At 42.3% G+C, this 17202-nt stretch overlaps 1 protein-coding gene across 1 annotated transcript in view; it reads left to right on the top strand.

The window, feature by feature from the left end:
• LOC118771197 (receptor-type tyrosine-protein phosphatase N2-like) overlaps positions 1–16973 on the top strand; it is a 151644-nt gene extending 134671 nt beyond the window's left edge. The window contains exons 17-23 of the mRNA XM_036519106.1: positions 1409–1486; positions 4163–4282; positions 4615–4781; positions 7401–7454; positions 8741–8805; positions 11053–11126; positions 15164–16973. Coding sequence (XP_036374999.1) covers positions 1409–1486; positions 4163–4282; positions 4615–4781; positions 7401–7454; positions 8741–8805; positions 11053–11126; positions 15164–15235 — 630 coding nt within the window. The 3' untranslated portion in view covers positions 15236–16973. The remainder of the gene's footprint in view (positions 1–1408; positions 1487–4162; positions 4283–4614; positions 4782–7400; positions 7455–8740; positions 8806–11052; positions 11127–15163) is intronic.
• Positions 16974–17202: the final 229 nt, after the last annotated feature.

Below are 17202 nucleotides of genomic sequence, written 5' to 3'. Positions count from 1 at the left end.
TTCCGTACAATTCACATGAAAAATGGTAGGATGTGAATGGCATTGGCTTATCATGGTGCTCAGTGCTCACGTGGAACTTAATTTCATAGTTTTACTGGGATAACTTTGTTGTAGTTGGATCTTGGGGCAAAAGAGAGTATGCTAAGGCCTGTTGATCAATAGATGGGAGACTTTCAGGAACATCAGTAGGCCAGGGTGGACAGTATAAAGCTAACTTTGGCAGAGTCATTGACTGCAAGGCATTGTCTCCAACAGCTGTAAATTCTTTGTCAAACAGCACATTTAGTATGCAGATGCTTTCAGATTAATGGCTGGATTCTCCTAATATAAATGTCACTGTGCACACAGTTGAAAAGACAGATTGGCCACATTGCACCTAAGTGCAAGTGAAAACAGCAGTAAATAGCCCTTTTTTTATTTACCTGCGTCGGAATAAAGTTGATCGGATTCATATATCAAGCTCCGTTATGTCAGTCATAATTAAAACCGATAGTAAGAAGAGAATGATAATAAATAAAGGGAGAACTTCTCATTAAGGACAGAAGTCTGTCACTCTGCCTCTGTCCCCTTTACTGTGTAGCCTCTTTAATATGATGCATTAATCTCAGTGTTCAGTTATACAGTATGTATATGCGGATATCTAAGACTGCTGTAAGGCATTAAAGGCTGAAATGTGTCTCCCGCGCTGAAGTTTACGTAAGCCTTTATAATGATGCAGTGCATTTCATTATGCTAAAATGGATACAAAGATGTGCTAGGTGGTTATGAAAGCCTTGCTGCTGTTTGTTATCAGGTTGTATTGCTGTGGTAGCGCGGTTATTGCATGGCTGTTTGACCAGCGTGTGTTTTCGATGTTTCATCTTATTGTATTACTTATTTTCATATTTCTACTTTCTTACGATGCATGGTCTACATGTTAGACTCAAAGCAATGGGTTGCTGGCCCATCAAGCCTCATTAAATGTAATTTTTCTTCTACTTCTGCAACCTGTGTGACTCCGTTTATGCTGTCTTATGGACCATGCAAGACAAGTGAACCCACATGAATTTTTTTTTTTTTTTTTTTTTTTTTTTTGCTTGCTTGAATTAATGGATTGCTGATCCCTCGAGCCTTTACATTTAATCTTTGTTCTACTTCTGTAAACTGTGTCTTTGCTTATGCCACCTTGTGAACTGTGCAAGACAACCGAATCCAGAGAAAAATTTAACTGAAACCACAGCATATTTAAAACTTAAAAAATTTCCACGGAGGCCTGCTGGAGGCTGCTTAGACGAGGTTCTTCTCCATTTCTGCTGAAGAGCTGAAGAGGCTGCTCATCTGCTTATGTTGTCATTGGACATTGGTTAATCAGTCTTCATGGAGGTAATCAGCTCATGGCCATCTCTCTCTCCCCTCGTTTCCGGCCCAGATGGACCACGACCCCCGAAACCCGGCCTACATCGCCACCCAGGGCCCTCTCCCCTCCACCGTCGCAGACTTCTGGCAGGTAAAGCACACCTCCGAAGCACACTCTGTTCCGGAACCCACTCTGTCTCCCGTCCAACAGTGCATTGCAGCGCAAAGTATGTAGAGAACAGTGTTATTTGGGGAAACTGAGGGCTGGTAATGATTTCAGCTGAGGGAGCCTGAGCCTCTCGCAGGGTTATCAGTTTGATTCACGGTCACGATGTTTCATTCCTAATATGCTAGTAGTCCTTTCTCTCAGGCGCTTATTTGGTGCCAGTTAAATGGCAAACATGGCGGATAAGAGTGGTTAATCTTAAAATGAAATCCCTTGCTTATTTTTGCCCTTACTGATTCATTTGTGTTTCCGGTACTGTGTGATGACACTTTATTTAAACATTTTCGTTGAAGCAGCCCCAGTCTAGTTAGCTTTGTTCGCGTTCAGCAGACCTGATTGGCACACAAGTACATGCAAAGGGAAAACACTTTGTAGTGTTTTTTTTAAGCAGTGGGCACAAGTGGTTATGACTGTAAAACTGGGGTATTTTGGTATATTTTCATCTACAATCGCAGTGTTTTAATGTTGTGTTTAAAGATATCACTTTATAGGTAAATAGGATTAGTGTACAATGTCAAAATTGATGTGATGTCCATATATGGCATGTGTCGATCAATCAATCATTTTGGATAGCACCATTTACAAACATGTTGTTGTACAGAGCTTCACCGTGGACATTTTCTGGAGACAATGGAAAAAAAAAAAAAAAAAACGGAAAAACCCCACGTGAGCAAGTTTGGGATAAGCTGGGAAATGATTTTCCAACTCCTTAAAAAGTGATCAAGCTAATCTCCTGGAAAATGACAGGATGCAGAACAGAATAACTCAGTCAACACAAACACTGGGGGAAAAGGGAAAGAGAGCAGATAAATAAATAGGCTTGCACTCTGTCCAGTGTGTAATTGTTTTTTATAAAAAAATGAGAAAATGTCACTTTCTAAACCAAGACTGAATTTATGACAAGCAGCATTCGCTCTCAGGGACAGTAACCACATTATAACCTCGGGGCCTTCTAACACTGGAGCTCCGCCCACCGAACATAACCGTTTGCTCAGTATGCAAATTCAGCGATGTGGGGGCGGGGCCACTCTACCAGGTCTCCTCACCATCTAATCTCCCGCTGGGCTACGGCTGCAGTTTGAAAGAGAGTGGGCTAATCCCTGCTCACTGGGGTTTTCACTCTGCTCGAGGGGTGATTACCTCAGCCCCTGCTCAAATTCTGCCCCCCTCCCTTTTCTTTTCACTCCCATTCAAGAGGCCGGTCACCGCCGAGCCAAATGAGCTTCCAAACAACGATTTAGACTCTAAAAGGCAGTTTACAACCATCCCTATATTGTTCTGGTGTATCTAATTAGTATGTGTCTGATTCGGAGTCAGAACACAATGGTCTGTTAGTTCCAGTGGTGAAGGCTTGGCAGTTAGTGGGGAATTCTGGGAAGGGTGAGGAGTATTGCTATGTACCATGTCACCATTTTACAGTTTATAGAGAACATCCTGTGGTTTTTTTTTATCTTAATAGTATGATTCAAGACGTTTTGGATTTAAAAGTTGAATTTAAATTATAGGTTGGGTATGAATACAGTGAATGGAGAGTTAATATATAATTTAATGTGCGCATAGAGAAGCTTAAAAGCAAATAGTTGATATAATTTTCTTTTAAATGCCCTGTTTTATTCTGTAAAAGAAGCCTAATTGACTGCTATATATTTTAAGAGATTATTCCACCATAGTGTGTATGCCTTTATCTACCTCCACAGCTGAATCTAAGGAATTAGTTTCTCGCCAACACCACTTCCATAATGTCCATATCTTTCCTCTTTTTCATGATGGCTTCAGCAGGCTTCTAAATGGTCCAGAAGCACATAAGATTGTTATAATATTAAATACACTCATACAATGGTACTCTTTGAAATGCCAAGGCACAATTGTAATAAATACAGGTTCTGTTTTTGTCATACACTGAAAACATACCAAGGAAGGAGAAGCTTTTTAAAGAAATACAGGCTACACACGTCTGCAGTCCTACCAGTCTATTTGTCTCTGAAAAAGGTTTGAGAATATAAAACTTAGCAAAACAAAATATTTCATTAGACTGGGGTACACCAACCATGTCACCATTTTTGGGATGTAATATTCATAAAGAAGGCAAATAATCCTTTTACAGAAACGTGTGTATCTACACAGAACATTTTGTTCTACCTGAAAATCTGTTCATAAAAAAACAGAAACATTTTTTTTTCCCCGCTCCCAGAACATTGTGTGCGAGTTCTGACTGTTTTCGGATGTCATAATAATGTTTGTGTCTTTCATTCCTTTCTGTTTGTGAGTGTCCTCAGCCTAAACCAGGCCCGCCTTTGGACAAAACCAGCGCTAATGTACACTTTTATTTGGAAGATGAAAGAAAGCTGCTGTGTGAAAGCGTCAGGGAAAATAATGCATCTCATCCAAATGTAGTTTTCTGTCTGTGTTTTTTCAGTTTTGTTTTTTTTTTTTTTTGTATTTTTGAATGCAGCTGTCAGCTGAGGCTGTATGATTTGAATAGCGGTGTGCCCTGTGCTTTGGGCAGGATTGGAATAGCAGGCGTGAGCGCTGTTTTCCTGGCCCGTCACGCAGTAATTAGGCAGTCACAGTATGGCCCCGGCCATCTCTCTTCGTCTGCAGATGGTGTGGGAGAACGGGTGTGTGGTTATCGTGATGCTGACCCCCCTCACCGAGAAAGGAGTCAAGCAGTGCTACCACTACTGGCCGGACGAGGGTTCCAACCTCTACCACATCTATGAGGTGAGTGTGAAAGGACGCATGTGGAGACGACATGCGTAGACATGCTTTTTTCGGAATTTCGAATTAAATTCTGTCAAGCCACCCTGGACCGGAGAAATCATTTACGTTGAACTTATGAGGAAAGAACTAACGGATTCTGATCACTTCATTTAACATGTTTTCTACTGAGTTAAAATGTACAGTATGACTTTTTCATTACGGTTAACGACATACATCCTCTCACAGTGAAGAGTTCTGATTCTTTGGAAATGTGCTTTATTGTGTAAGTATGTTGATACGTACACAGTACCAGGCTAAGTTAATGTGTTGCAACCTGCTTGTCCCCACCAAAGGTGAACCTTGTTTCTGAGCACATTTGGTGCGAAGACTTCCTGGTGCGGAGTTTCTACCTAAAGAACATGCAGACCAACGAGACTCGCACCGTGACACAGTTCCACTTCCTGACCTGGCTGAACCAGAATGTTCCGGAGTCCAGCAGAACCCTCCTAGACTTCCGCAGGTACAGCTGCTAGCAGATCTTAAAAGGGTTTGCTCGGTGCTTCTTGCTTGGGTGTTATGTATGGATTCAATCAAATCCTTTGTGTTGGTATTTTTTCCTCTGGTCCTTTTTTACCCTTTTATTTCCTTTTTTTATTTAACTGTTATTGTTTTTTCTTTCAATAATAGTTTTGGTTTCCACAAATCCTTTGATTGCTGGCCTTACTGCTCTCTCTCTCTCATAGTCTACAACGATTTTTGTACTGAAAGCTGTAGGACAAAACCTGTACCAAGCGTCCAATTAAAACAAGTGTCAGGCAGCATCAGTCTTTTTGATCATCTGGTGTGTAGTGGTAGGGAGACAGCAATGGGTTTCTGGGAAAAAATTGGAAGGATTTGAAGAACTTTTTGTTAGTGATGGTGTAGAAGAACAAAACAAGCATCTGAAGATGCTCTTCTGTTAAACATAGTGCAACCTAAAAAGGTGCGCTGAAAAAAGTGTCGCAGTCAACTCACACACTCAGTTACACCACCACAGTATTTAAAAGAATGAAACAGAATAACCGAACAGGAAGTGTTTTTCCCTATTACAATTGTAAGTACAATTGTACTTGTATTTAATTTTATTTCATGTAATCCCCCTTCTTTTTAAGTAGTTTGTCACCATACAATCTCACCTCACACAGAATGATTTGATATTGTCCTCAGGTAAGGGTGTTCTTTCCACGGCTCGCACAGAAATTAGACAGTGATGATAATAATATAATAGTACTGTAGTGTAGTCTATCGGAGACAAGGGTACCCCAACAGAACAATCCCCTGGGACTTCAGCTGATAACTGCATTTGCATACATGGCAGTGGTCTTTGTGGGGGGAAAAATATGTAGTGAAGAACTTTTTTTGTCAGAAAGGTTTACTGCAACTGGGATAAAACTATTGAAGTGTCTTGTCTTTTTACACCAACTGCAGTTCCCAAAATGTCAAGGTAGTCTTTAAAAACAGTGGCATTGAGAGCGTTTCAAATGCAGATGCATTTTTCAGCCTGTGCAATTGTTATACGTTTGAGACATTTAGAATCCCTGAGCAGGAGAAAGTAACAGAAATCACCAAGTAGCAAAACACATTAATAATTCTGATATTTGGATATGTAACTCATATGTTGTACAGGCCTTTAGGGAGCTTATTTGCACTTGAATAAAAGCTTGCAAAGCTCAAAACAGATTTAGAGAAACGCATGACAGCTCTGATACAGTAAATAGCAGTGATACCCTCATTTCTCTCAGTGGCGTGCAGTACTAACACGACTCACATCGGAATGAGTGATATTTTATTATTATTATTCTTTTTTTTTTTTGCCAGCTAATTAGCGGTTGCCAGTGTCATTTTTGTGATGTTGCAGCTAGTAATATGAGCCCAGTTGCATAGTCACAAAAGTGATCATTGGAAACTGTGACTCTGCAGCAAGGGCTTCTGGGAAATTTCCCCTTTCCAAAGCCTCTAACCACCTCTCACCTTTGCTTGCTAATGATCTGCATGGGAATTCCCTCTTTTCTTTTCTTTTTTTTTTATAAGGAACTAAATGTCTGATTTCTGTCAAAAATGTCCTTTAAAATCTTTTTTTTTTTTTTTGCATTGGTTGATTGTTGTTGACATGATAGCTTTATTTCACCATGTTATATTTTTAACTGCTACGTTTTAAGGAGGTCATCATATTTTATATATAATAAAAATTATAGTGTATTATACATAGCTGTATTTAGGAAAGATGGCGTTTATATTAACTATTTATGTTTAAAGGTCTTTCAAGGTCACCCAATATTGTAAAGCATATTTTGATTAAGATGTTTGCGAGGTTGCTAGGTAAATCTAAATAAGTGCTTCCCCATTGGTTGTTTTTAAAGCAACTGAAGGTGCCCTTGAAAAAAACCCAGAAGTAAAGTTTAAATAGTTGAATGTACTTTTTTGTCATCAGCCCAAAAATAAATTATATAAATCTTGGTATATGCACTGTTTTTTTTTTCATTCAGATTTATTTCTTGGTAGTTTTCTGTATGATTTAGTGGAAAATGCTTCTTAATACTGTATAACGTAGAGGACTATGTGAACTTCCTTGACTTTTTTCCATTCCAAAGCAGTACAGGAGGTCCAGCATAGTTTGCGTCCACATTAACCCCCTCATCAGAGTAGTACTCTGTGTTGGAAGGCTTTTGTTGGTGTGTCACGCCTTTAATTAAGCAAGGCCAGTGCACTTCACATCAGCCATTTCTCCTCTGAAACAGTTCATTACAGAGGTATATACAGTATGGTCTTTTCCTCTTTAGGTGATACAGATTGACTTGTGCAAAGAGCTGAGAAGCATGTTACCATGTAATTAAATCTTAGCCAAAAAAAAATCTGATTACTGATCCTGACTCAGAACTGACTGAGAATTTCACTGATTTCCAAAACCGATTTTCATAAGCGAGTCACTTGTGTGCAGAACGATAGCTCCACACCGATGTGAAGATTCAGTGTCTTTGAGTGGGTGACAGTGGAACAGTGAATGGCAGTTTATGGAGAGTGTTTACTCCTCTTCAAATATTACTTTCATATTGTGAGATATGGTGCTTATGATGTGTGTTTTTTTTCTGTTTTATTGCAGAAAGGTTAACAAATGCTACAGGGGTCGGTCTTGTCCAATAATAGTCCACTGCAGGTAAGTATGTTCAAAGGCGTTGTTTAGACTGGAGAGCAAAGTGATTCAGTGTGCCTTCTGAACACTCTTGCTCATAATGTATGCATAAGTGTGCAAATCCTTGAATATTAGGTGACATCTTCAATGTGACGTGTATAAAGCAGAGAAAACGCAAGTAACAGCATTTGTCCTTTTTTTTTTTTTGGGAAATGTTACAGTGCCTTGGATTTTTAGTGCAAAGTCAACATACAGCGTATTAGTATTAGTACAACAGTGCAGCATGTCACATGATCTCATGCCAACAGCTGGCTGGATTGTGACTGTCCCAACACAGGGAGGAGGTCCTAATAGATGGTAGATTCTCATTGGCTGCCAGGTGTCTTGGATCTAGTACATTGCCTTATATTTGTTCAGCCTGCAGTAACAGTGAGATGGGTCACTGGTCAGAGGTGTAAAAAGGTTAAAGGAAACTCTTATTTTTGGTCTTGCTACTGTTGCCTATGACTGAGGACAGGGGGGTTTGTTCGTGTGTCCGAGTAGCTGTTGTTACAATAGAGGGCCCTGTTGCTGTTTTTACCGGTTTTTAACAATGCTAAAATTAAGGATCAGTTCAATTAAAAAATAGTCTAAATGATGATAGCTTTTTAGATCTGCATTACTACAGTTAGAATATGTGTCAACATTGTTTACAGTAAACCTTAAGGACTACTTATTGCTTAATTTTGCCTTAGTTGTCAAAGTTGTGTTTTTCAGTTTACAGTTTATTTTTTTACAACACTTACTCCTTACACACACTTCTTCATTACCAGCATTTCCAAGGTCTAAGAAAAGCACCAGTCTCTGTCCTTACACAATAACATCAATGCGATTCATATTTAGAATCTTTCCATAATACTTACTCTTTCTTTCTCAAAGTCAGCCTGATGGCATGTATATTAAAACACTTTCTAGCATTACAATATTGATGACTTTTTAAAAAAAATTTGTCATGTCAAAAAGTAAGATACCTTGATACCTGATACCAAAAAGTAAGATAGCTCTGATTTCCTGCTGGTTTAGGATATTCATAACTGCATAACGGCTGATGAGGTTCTGCTAACATCCTCACTCTCAGGGAGATTAAACTCAGTGCAGCGCTTTGGTGTTTGTTCACTGGACCTGTAAAAACAAGCAACAATATTGAAATTGTAAATGGGCAATTTGTTTTCATCACAGATAAAAAAAAAAAAAAAAAAAAAAAACTCTGTTGTTCAGGACTTGTCTTCCTGATCCACGCTAATGATGCTTTCTCTCTCTCTCGTTAACAGTGACGGGGCCGGACGGACCGGGACGTATATTCTGATTGACATGGTTCTCAATAAGATGGCAAAAGGTGGGAGTCAAATGTCCTTTCTCTCTCCCTCTCTCTCTCCCTCTCTCTCTCTCTCTCTCTCTCTCTCTCTCCCTCTCTCTCTCCCTCTCTCTCTCTACGCCCGTTTGGAGATGTTGCTATGGAAACGTTAAAGCCTTAATTTTCCGCCCAAGGCTTCGCAATGCGTTAGAGGGTGAAGGGAGTGCTCAGAGTGCTCAGAGAGGGAAGAGCGAGGCGCGGACACAGAGATTCAGATTTTAAGAAAAATCAAGGAACGAGAAAATATTTTTGTGTTTATTTAAAAGACCTCTGTCCCTGAACAAAGGGGTGCTGTGATGGGGGTGGGGGGGGGTGGGGGGGGTTGAAGCACCGATTTCCTCCTGCATCCTGTGTAGGTGTCCATGCGTGGGTTTTGGAAAGAAAGACAGACCCAGTCGGCACCTGCAGTTCACACGTGTGTGTGCTCACCTGTCAGCAGCTTTACACGCAAATCCACATACAGTACACAATGTCATTTGTCTCTGACCCCATTGTCACCCGCCGTGTCAGACCCCCTCCCGCCAGTTGGCCCGGCATTGCATAATAGAGAATAAGTCATGTGGAACCATCCTCAGGGCCCCCCTCCTGCACTGACCCCCCTCCCCTCCAATTTTCGCGTATATGATTTGAAATCTCCCGACTGGGCTGTGCGGCTCTCACCGTAGTGCGAGATCAGAGGGCAGATCAGGCATCTTAACCCTGCAGAGGAGGGGCTTTTTCCCAGGCTGTCACACTGTGAGGTTTTGTTCTGACAGGAATCTGGGCCGGGCCCACCGGGCCCCCGAGCCGTCTTTGTCCAGGCTGAGAAGTGTGAGGCCCAGGTTGGAGCTCCGCTGTTCATTAACATGATCAAAGAGACTCAGCCCGGACACAGACTCATTCTCACTGGTCCCCCCTTTTCTTCGACGATGAATTGTAAATTACCCAAGAATTCCATTTTTTACCAAAGCCCCCTTTTTTCCCCCCTTCTCTCTAAAGTTCCTTCAGACTCCCAACACACAAGCGTAAGAGCACTTTAAGATTCGGACCGGCTGCATTAGCCACTACTGTGCGCCTCTTTCAGAGTGTCTGTAAGGACTCAGGCTTCTCCTTCTGTTTCCTTGCAGGGAACTTTGTGAGTGAATCTCAAATGAGTCATTGTGCTGTTTTTTTTTTTTTTTTTTTACTCCTGAAAGTCCAGTTTATTAGAATCCTCACAATAGTTTGGTTGTTAATTCATTCAAACAAAAGGTAAAAAAAGCATAAAAAACTAGGAGAATTTATCAAATTTGGCCTGCTGTTCCTGTAGCTGTTTCATTTGTTTCTCCTTGAAAAGAATTGACATTGTGGAGTTAAAATCCATTATTTCAAAGCCCAAAATAGCATGAAAGCGCCATTCAAAAGTATTTTTTAATGCCAGCGTCTGAATAAAAGGTTTATTCTTTTCTTAGGAAATAATGCATTCCAATCAAGTATCGACTATAAAGAAAAAAAAAAAAAAAAGCGGGGACACAGAAAGGATCAAATCTATCACCCTTTTTTTTCCCCAAGCAGAAGGAAAGAAGGGTGATAAATTTGTCTCCCTTTCAAGAAACATGTTTTTAATTTGCATGGTTCAGGCCATAAGCATTCAGAGCCAAAGGGATCCTGTAGATGAGTTCCAATTAGCTGGGGACCCGGGGTAGCGGCCTTCGTGCGGTTACGCAGTGTGCAGTAAACAGTCCTCATGGGCCGCTGCCAGACCGCGCCGGGCCCTGGAGCTCGGCCAATCGGAGCTGGCCGGGGTGCAACGGCCCAGCTGGAAGCCCCTTCACCGCGCTGGCCGCATCCGTCCGAGGAACGCCGCCACCACCATGGGCCCATGCCCTCGCAGACCCCTCTTCCAGCGCGTCACATTGCCTCCAAGCGGGACGTCCCGCTCTCAGAGCAATTACCTCTTACACGTGTTTTTCAGACCCGTAAATTTCTCGTCCCCTCTCTCTGCTGCATGGTCCAGTTCTCTTACTGCACCCCTGGACTGCATGGCTTCACGAACCCCCCCCCCAGCAAAAACCTGCCTCCATTCCCCCTTTCCACCCCAGCTATAACGGCGGGCCTCGTCGTGTCACGGTGCCTGTGGAGGGATGAGTGTGATCGCTCCCACCCGCTGTGTGGGTCTGGGGGCGGCTGGGGGCAGGGAACGGGAGATTGACAGACGCCGACTGGATTATCCGCAGCTCTGAACTCTGTCCAATTTGTGGTTTCTTGCAGGTGCTAAAGAGATTGATATTGCTGCCACGCTGGAGCACTTGAGGGACCAGAGGCCTAGCATGGTCCAGACAAAGGTACTGTCCTCACCTCCGCCGCGAGACCTAATGGATTCCTCTGAAGGGGGCCGAGGGAGGAGGGGGGGTGTCTCGCCATTTAAATTCAGAGGAGCGCCGTTGTGCGTAATGAAGCTAGAATAAGAAACGTCTGTTTGCTGTTTAGGTGACTTTATCCCGGAGGCTGACGCGTTTGAAAGGAGGTGTCTCATGCAGAAGTAATTGCAGGAGCTCACCCAGCCCAACCAATCACAAACAACGGCGTTCTCCATGGCAACCCGAGCACACTGATAATGGTGCTTTCACTGGCACGCTTATGTGCGTGTGCCCGGAGGAGCGTTTTTATCCCTCGGTGCACTCTATACCTCGGGGGCTAGGCCTACCACACATTTACACTTGTCAGGCCCTTGCCGGAGACTCATTAAGGCTGCCGTACGAATTTGTTTAAGGAGAATTTATCACCTTCCTTACAAACATATCAAAATTCAAATAAATAATAAAGTAATAATAATAATGAAATCTTTTACTTTTTTTTTACTTTTTTTGGCTGAGTGCTTGCTTGCAAACACGCTAACGATTGCTGACAATCAAACCCTCAGTCTTTGCAGCCAGCCAGATCTCGGTGGTGCATTGAAACGGCTTTAGGCTAAATTTAGACAGCCGGAGAGTGCTTCTGAGTTGTCATCAAACTGCTTTAGTAAATATGGCAGAATTTGTGGGTGGGTCGTATTCGGGGGCATTGCAACCCTAGCTGAGTCAGATGGCCGTCTCACTGTTTTGTTAGGTTATGATAGCCCCTGGGGTTGAATGATTTCTGAAGAGTTTTAGTTAGATTTCTTCTATGATTATTCTCATGCCTGACTAACATACGTACAGCTGTGTACTCCACAGGCATTGCCCGATACACCTCAGGTATTGCAGTTAACAGGCGAGATTACCTTTTTTATCTATAAAAAATGACCTATGCAGCCCACCATTGTAAGGCACGCAAGTGTATCACAACACTGAATCCATCATACTAGTTAAGGGTTCATTGAGTTTCACTGTCAAAAAAACAGCTTCAGGTTAACTTTTACTGCTAACTCTGAGTGACACGGAGTGATGTTGAACCCAGCAAGCCAGCAAATGTTGAGCGGTGTTAACGACCCTTGCTGGAGAGGGGTCAACATGTTTAAGGGGTTAAAAATCAAATATTCGATCAATCAGCCATGTGTCACCAGAACCTGTCCTGTGGCTAGCACGTTGAATATGGCGAGTGTTTTGGCTAAGGCGGCGTGCTTTGAGAAGCGTCATTCACAGCTCAGCCAAGAGGCACTTCAGCATAGTGCTGGGATCTTTTCACATACCGTACACCGATTGGCCAGTAAGGCCAAACGTAAAACCACATTCGCTGATCAAATACGCTCATCACATCCACGCATTACATTACTTTATTGGCATTTAGCAGACGCTCCTATCTAGAGTGACTTACATAGGTCATGCAGCATCAAATTAAGAGACTGCAGTAACTACAAGGTCATGAACAGTAGTGAGTAGCTATTCCTGTTGAGAAGGCAGTGTGTAAAATACAAGTGAACTGTGCAATTAACAGAAGCTATTTTTCTCCTTGCATGTGACACCAGATTACCAATACAGTCTGTAAATGCTGAACTACTCCTTTAAAATGGAAAATATTGAATTAAGGTAAAATTCTGTAGTACATTAATTAGAAGACTTATACTTCATATGCTTTCATCTTTAGATAAGCCGATCCACATTTTGACCATATTTGATGGTATTCTCACGTCCTTAGGAAGTAATTAAGTGTAATAAAGAGTTTCTCCGTCTTCTTTTAGTGAATACGGAATTGTGCCTGCTACTTCCACAGACCGAAGGCTGACCTTGAACAGCCTCGATGCCTGCTTTTTACTGCAGGAAAAAGATACAGTCCCGTGAATTGTGAATGCGAGTCGATGGAGGGGGTGGAGTGCTTTGCTATGCAGAGGGAGAGAGATGTCTTTTGTCTCTTCTGTTCGCAACCTGACTGATATTTTCTCCGGCGGTATCAAGCCAATGCCTGACCTTTTGTACAGATTTTTTTATTTAAGTATTTCTAATCCTTATGCTTCTGTTATGAGACAATGAGTGACAGCGTACTTTGAGGATGTTTAGGTATTCTGGGTGCATAATGCGGATAAATGCATGCCGTCACTCCCCGATCCTCTACGAGTGAGAGTCTGAGAGACGGAGTGAAGGAAGAGGGGTGAAGGACTGTCTCCCCTGCGTTCTGAAATCACGCAATCTTCTCCAGTTTCACAGCAACCTTATTATTATTTTTTTTTTTTTACTTAAGGAACTTTTTAAAAAGTTTCTGAATCACAACGCATGCGTAATTTTATGTCTCCGATTAGAACTGCAGCCGGGTGCTCCACCCAAGTTGTTTCCACCGAAGTTGTTCTCGGATTCATATATCTCGCGCTCGCTCAACTGACAGTTTTTATATTATTATTATTATTATTATTCGTTTGTTTTGTGCACAAGAGTGCTCTTAATGTCAATCACGGCAAATCCTTCAACATAAACGGATGCGTGTGAAACATCACGCGTGTCAGTTAATTCTGTAGTACGGTTGTGGAAGCCTAACTGAGCGTTGTCTAGTGGGTTGTATTTACTCTGTACTCAAGATCGTATGACTGAGAGCCGCCCTCGTTTAGCCTGTGAATGTCCTTGCAGTGAAGGAGACATCGTGTCTTAGTGTCTGACGGCAGAACAGGGTACGTATTACAAAAGTGCCACCTTTTCAGAAAAGATGAGCACATCTTCTTCTGCAAGGTAGTAATGGTGCTTGCTTCCCCCCAGACTGATGCGCACAGTAGCGATTGTTGCAAATTTAAATTGGACATGAATATGAAATTCAGAGAAACAGAGCGTCCTCTAAAGTGCAGTTTGGTATGTTAGATGCGTATAGAAGGAGTTGGATGAGCTGATGCAGAACCTCTCATTACTCCCCTTCAGGAAGCAGAATCTTCACATCAATACAGCATTTCCCTTTACTGTGGTGAAAAGTAAAATAACAGTAATAATACCGAGTCTGTAATACGCATTACGGTCCAGCACTTCATCTTTGACGATCTGACACCTGTGTCATTGATATGCACTAACAGAAACATGATGAGATTTGTCTCCACCTAGTGGTAGTGTGTTCGAGCATTTAAACATCACCACAATAATCGCATGGTCAATAACTACCAAGTGATTTTTAATGAGGCTACGCTAAAACCGGTTGGCATCGTAGCACTGTTGTGTAACAGTGTTTAAGGGGCTGGGGGTTTTTTAAGGGTTCTCTTATATCAGAATGTCAGTCAGTGTGGATGGTCATTATCCCAGGCAGGTGCAGCCATTCCGTTCAGAGTATGTTTGTTTTCCATGCCCCATTAAGGTCACTGATACATGCGCTAGGATTTCGTAGTAGCAGGTTATCTAGTGTTCCTTGTGTCATACTGTACTGTTAACTACTGAAAAAAAATTTTAAACACCCACGTTATATTTGTACATTTTCCTCGTCCAAAAAGATGCTAATTGTCTGTCTAAATGCAAACAGCATGTAGAGAAACGCTGGAAATTGAGAGTGAAAGGAAGTTGTTCGGGGTTCTTTGGGTGGGAGAGGCAGGCTCCTGCCCTCCCCAGCCGGGGTGTCATGTTTTGAGAAGGATGTGGTGTATGTCTGGTTCCACCGCACCATGGTGGCTTTTATTTGGGTTTGAAGGACAGGCAGACCTCGGCGTGGCCTGTCTGTGCCCCTCGGCGCCCCCCCGAGCAGAAGTGTCCGAGCTTTGTTCCCGCCTCCATAGAACCCGGCTCTCCGTCTCTTAGAGACCTGGGAATTCGGAACCGGGACAACAGTGAAACATTCCGTCCTATCAGAGAGCAGCTAGCCCACTGCTGCACGCTTTATGAATGTCCAGCAGTAAGCATTCCAGTGACAGAGTGTTCAGACCTTGCTCTCTCTCTCTCTCTCTCTCTCTCTCTCTCTCTCTCTCTCTCTCTCTCTCTCTCTCTCTCGCTCTCTCCCTCTCTAGGAGCAGTTCGAATTCGCATTGACAGCTGTTGCGGAGGAGGTGAACGCCATACTCAAAGCCCTTCCTCAGTGAGAGCTCTGGGCCACAGCGACCTTCCCCCAGGACTGCGCCGTTCCACCTCCTCCTCCTCACCCCTTTCAGTCCGTTAGTGTCGTGCCAGAACCGTGACCCGATCCTCGCTATGTGCCCCCCCCTATCTTGTGACCTGTTAGGAGTTGTTTCCAGGCAGAAAAAAAAAATTTAGCACTGAATGAAATTAGTGAAAACGTGTTTCAGAAGGTACTACAATAGCATTTCTCCATGTTGAACGAACGAAATGAAACAAGCATTCAGAAATTTGTTTTTAGTTGTATGTACAGTATGTCATGTTTTGGGTCAAGGCATCTTTGTCGTAATTAGACCTACATAGATTCAGGAAATTCTGTTTACTTGAACAGGTTATGAAGTTTGATTTTCAGTGTCATGTCTTCGGTTGTAGCTGCGTGCTCTTTTTCTCGTAATATTGGCTGTTACAGTTAAGAACAGTTGGGTGGAACTGTATTTTAAAAGGGTGTTAAAAGTAGCCGTGTATTTATGAAAATTCAGAGATTTAAAGAGATATAAAGACATAATATTGTGTCCTTGCCGCATTTGTTTAAAACTCATATTAAATGGAAAAAACCTCAGTAATAATTAAAACATAAGCAATATGCGTATCTTCAGATGGGCAGAATTTTAACAACAAATTATTTTAATGTTTGGACCTATTCAACATATTTCATGTGTGTGGCCCATGTGTGTAATTATATAAAAACCCCTACATTCAAGAAAGGTTCCATAAATTTGCGTTTGTACAACAAAAATAATCTGTGTGTGTAAATAGAACGATGACTTCAGATTAATAATAATATCACTCCATCGTTGGTGATTTGTGAACATTAAAGAGACACTGTACTTCTCCCCAGCATGGTTTTCTTTTCCTTGTAAAGACAGGTACAGTGCTTTACAGAAACACCGTAAGCTTTACTCCGGCGCTCCCTGCTGTCACGCTCCTTCTGGGATTGAAGTGTTCTCTCCTTCATACTGCCATTATATTTATGTCAAAATTGTCTGTCTTTTTTTTTTTTTTTTTTTTGATTTGCTTTGATGCTGCTCTCAAAGGTATCCGCTGTCTCCGTTATGGATCTGTCGCCATGGTAATGATATCCTTCAGCACTTTTACGATGAACCTGCTGTTGCCTCTCAGTTCTGTTTGGTGGAGCAACGCCGTCGAGTAATGGACAGGAAGGAAGCCACTCGAAAGAGAAGAGTCATGGTAGGGGTGTCCACGATCAGCTGCAATCACGGCTCCACATGATGGTGGCACAGAGTCACCTACTGGCACTACAGTTTACCACTGATATCGGTTTTAATGAAGATGCCAAGTGGTAGGAAGCCAGTGCCATTATTAGTGTGCAATGCTATAGTTAAGGATTTAAGCCTCTGTGGTGGCGTCCATACAGAGAACTCGTGTTACTTGTTTTGAGCCCGAGACTTCCACCTCGCAGGAAAAACGAAGCTTTACTCGATAAATTGATTCGCTCCTTGCATACACTTCTTACTGAAATTTCCAGTGCCTGGAAGGCCTTGGGTTTGAAGCATGCAGGATGTGCGTGTTGCATGCGGGTTTGATCTTGATCGCTTCAAACCGTTGTGAAAACACTTCCTTAGACATAGTCTGCAGCTCTTTTTTTTTTTTAACACGTCAAGGAAACGTAAGAAACAGACCCATTTTGAAGAGTAGGAATAAGGGCTGTAGTCCTGGAATTAAAAAAAAAAAAAAAATCAAATTCAGATACAAATTCAAACAAATTCGAAGTATCCAGCAGCAGGCAGGCCACCTCCCTCGTGTTTGACTCAGCCTACTTTTTAAACACAAACGGCATGACCATTTGTATGGTGGATGTCTAGTCTTGACTGTGTTAACCCCCAGGAACACCTCCGTTCATCTATTTATCGTTTCAGCCTGGGTCTTTGACCACAGGAACATGTGTGTCTGGTCCTAAATTGTGTGTTATAAA

The sequence above is a fragment of the Megalops cyprinoides genome, chromosome 24, assembly GCF_013368585.1.
Source record: "Megalops cyprinoides isolate fMegCyp1 chromosome 24, fMegCyp1.pri, whole genome shotgun sequence".
Taxonomy (NCBI): Eukaryota; Metazoa; Chordata; class Actinopteri; order Elopiformes; family Megalopidae; genus Megalops; species Megalops cyprinoides.
The sequence above is the reverse complement of the archived record's forward strand: the minus strand, read 5'-3'. Positions and strand labels throughout refer to the sequence as shown.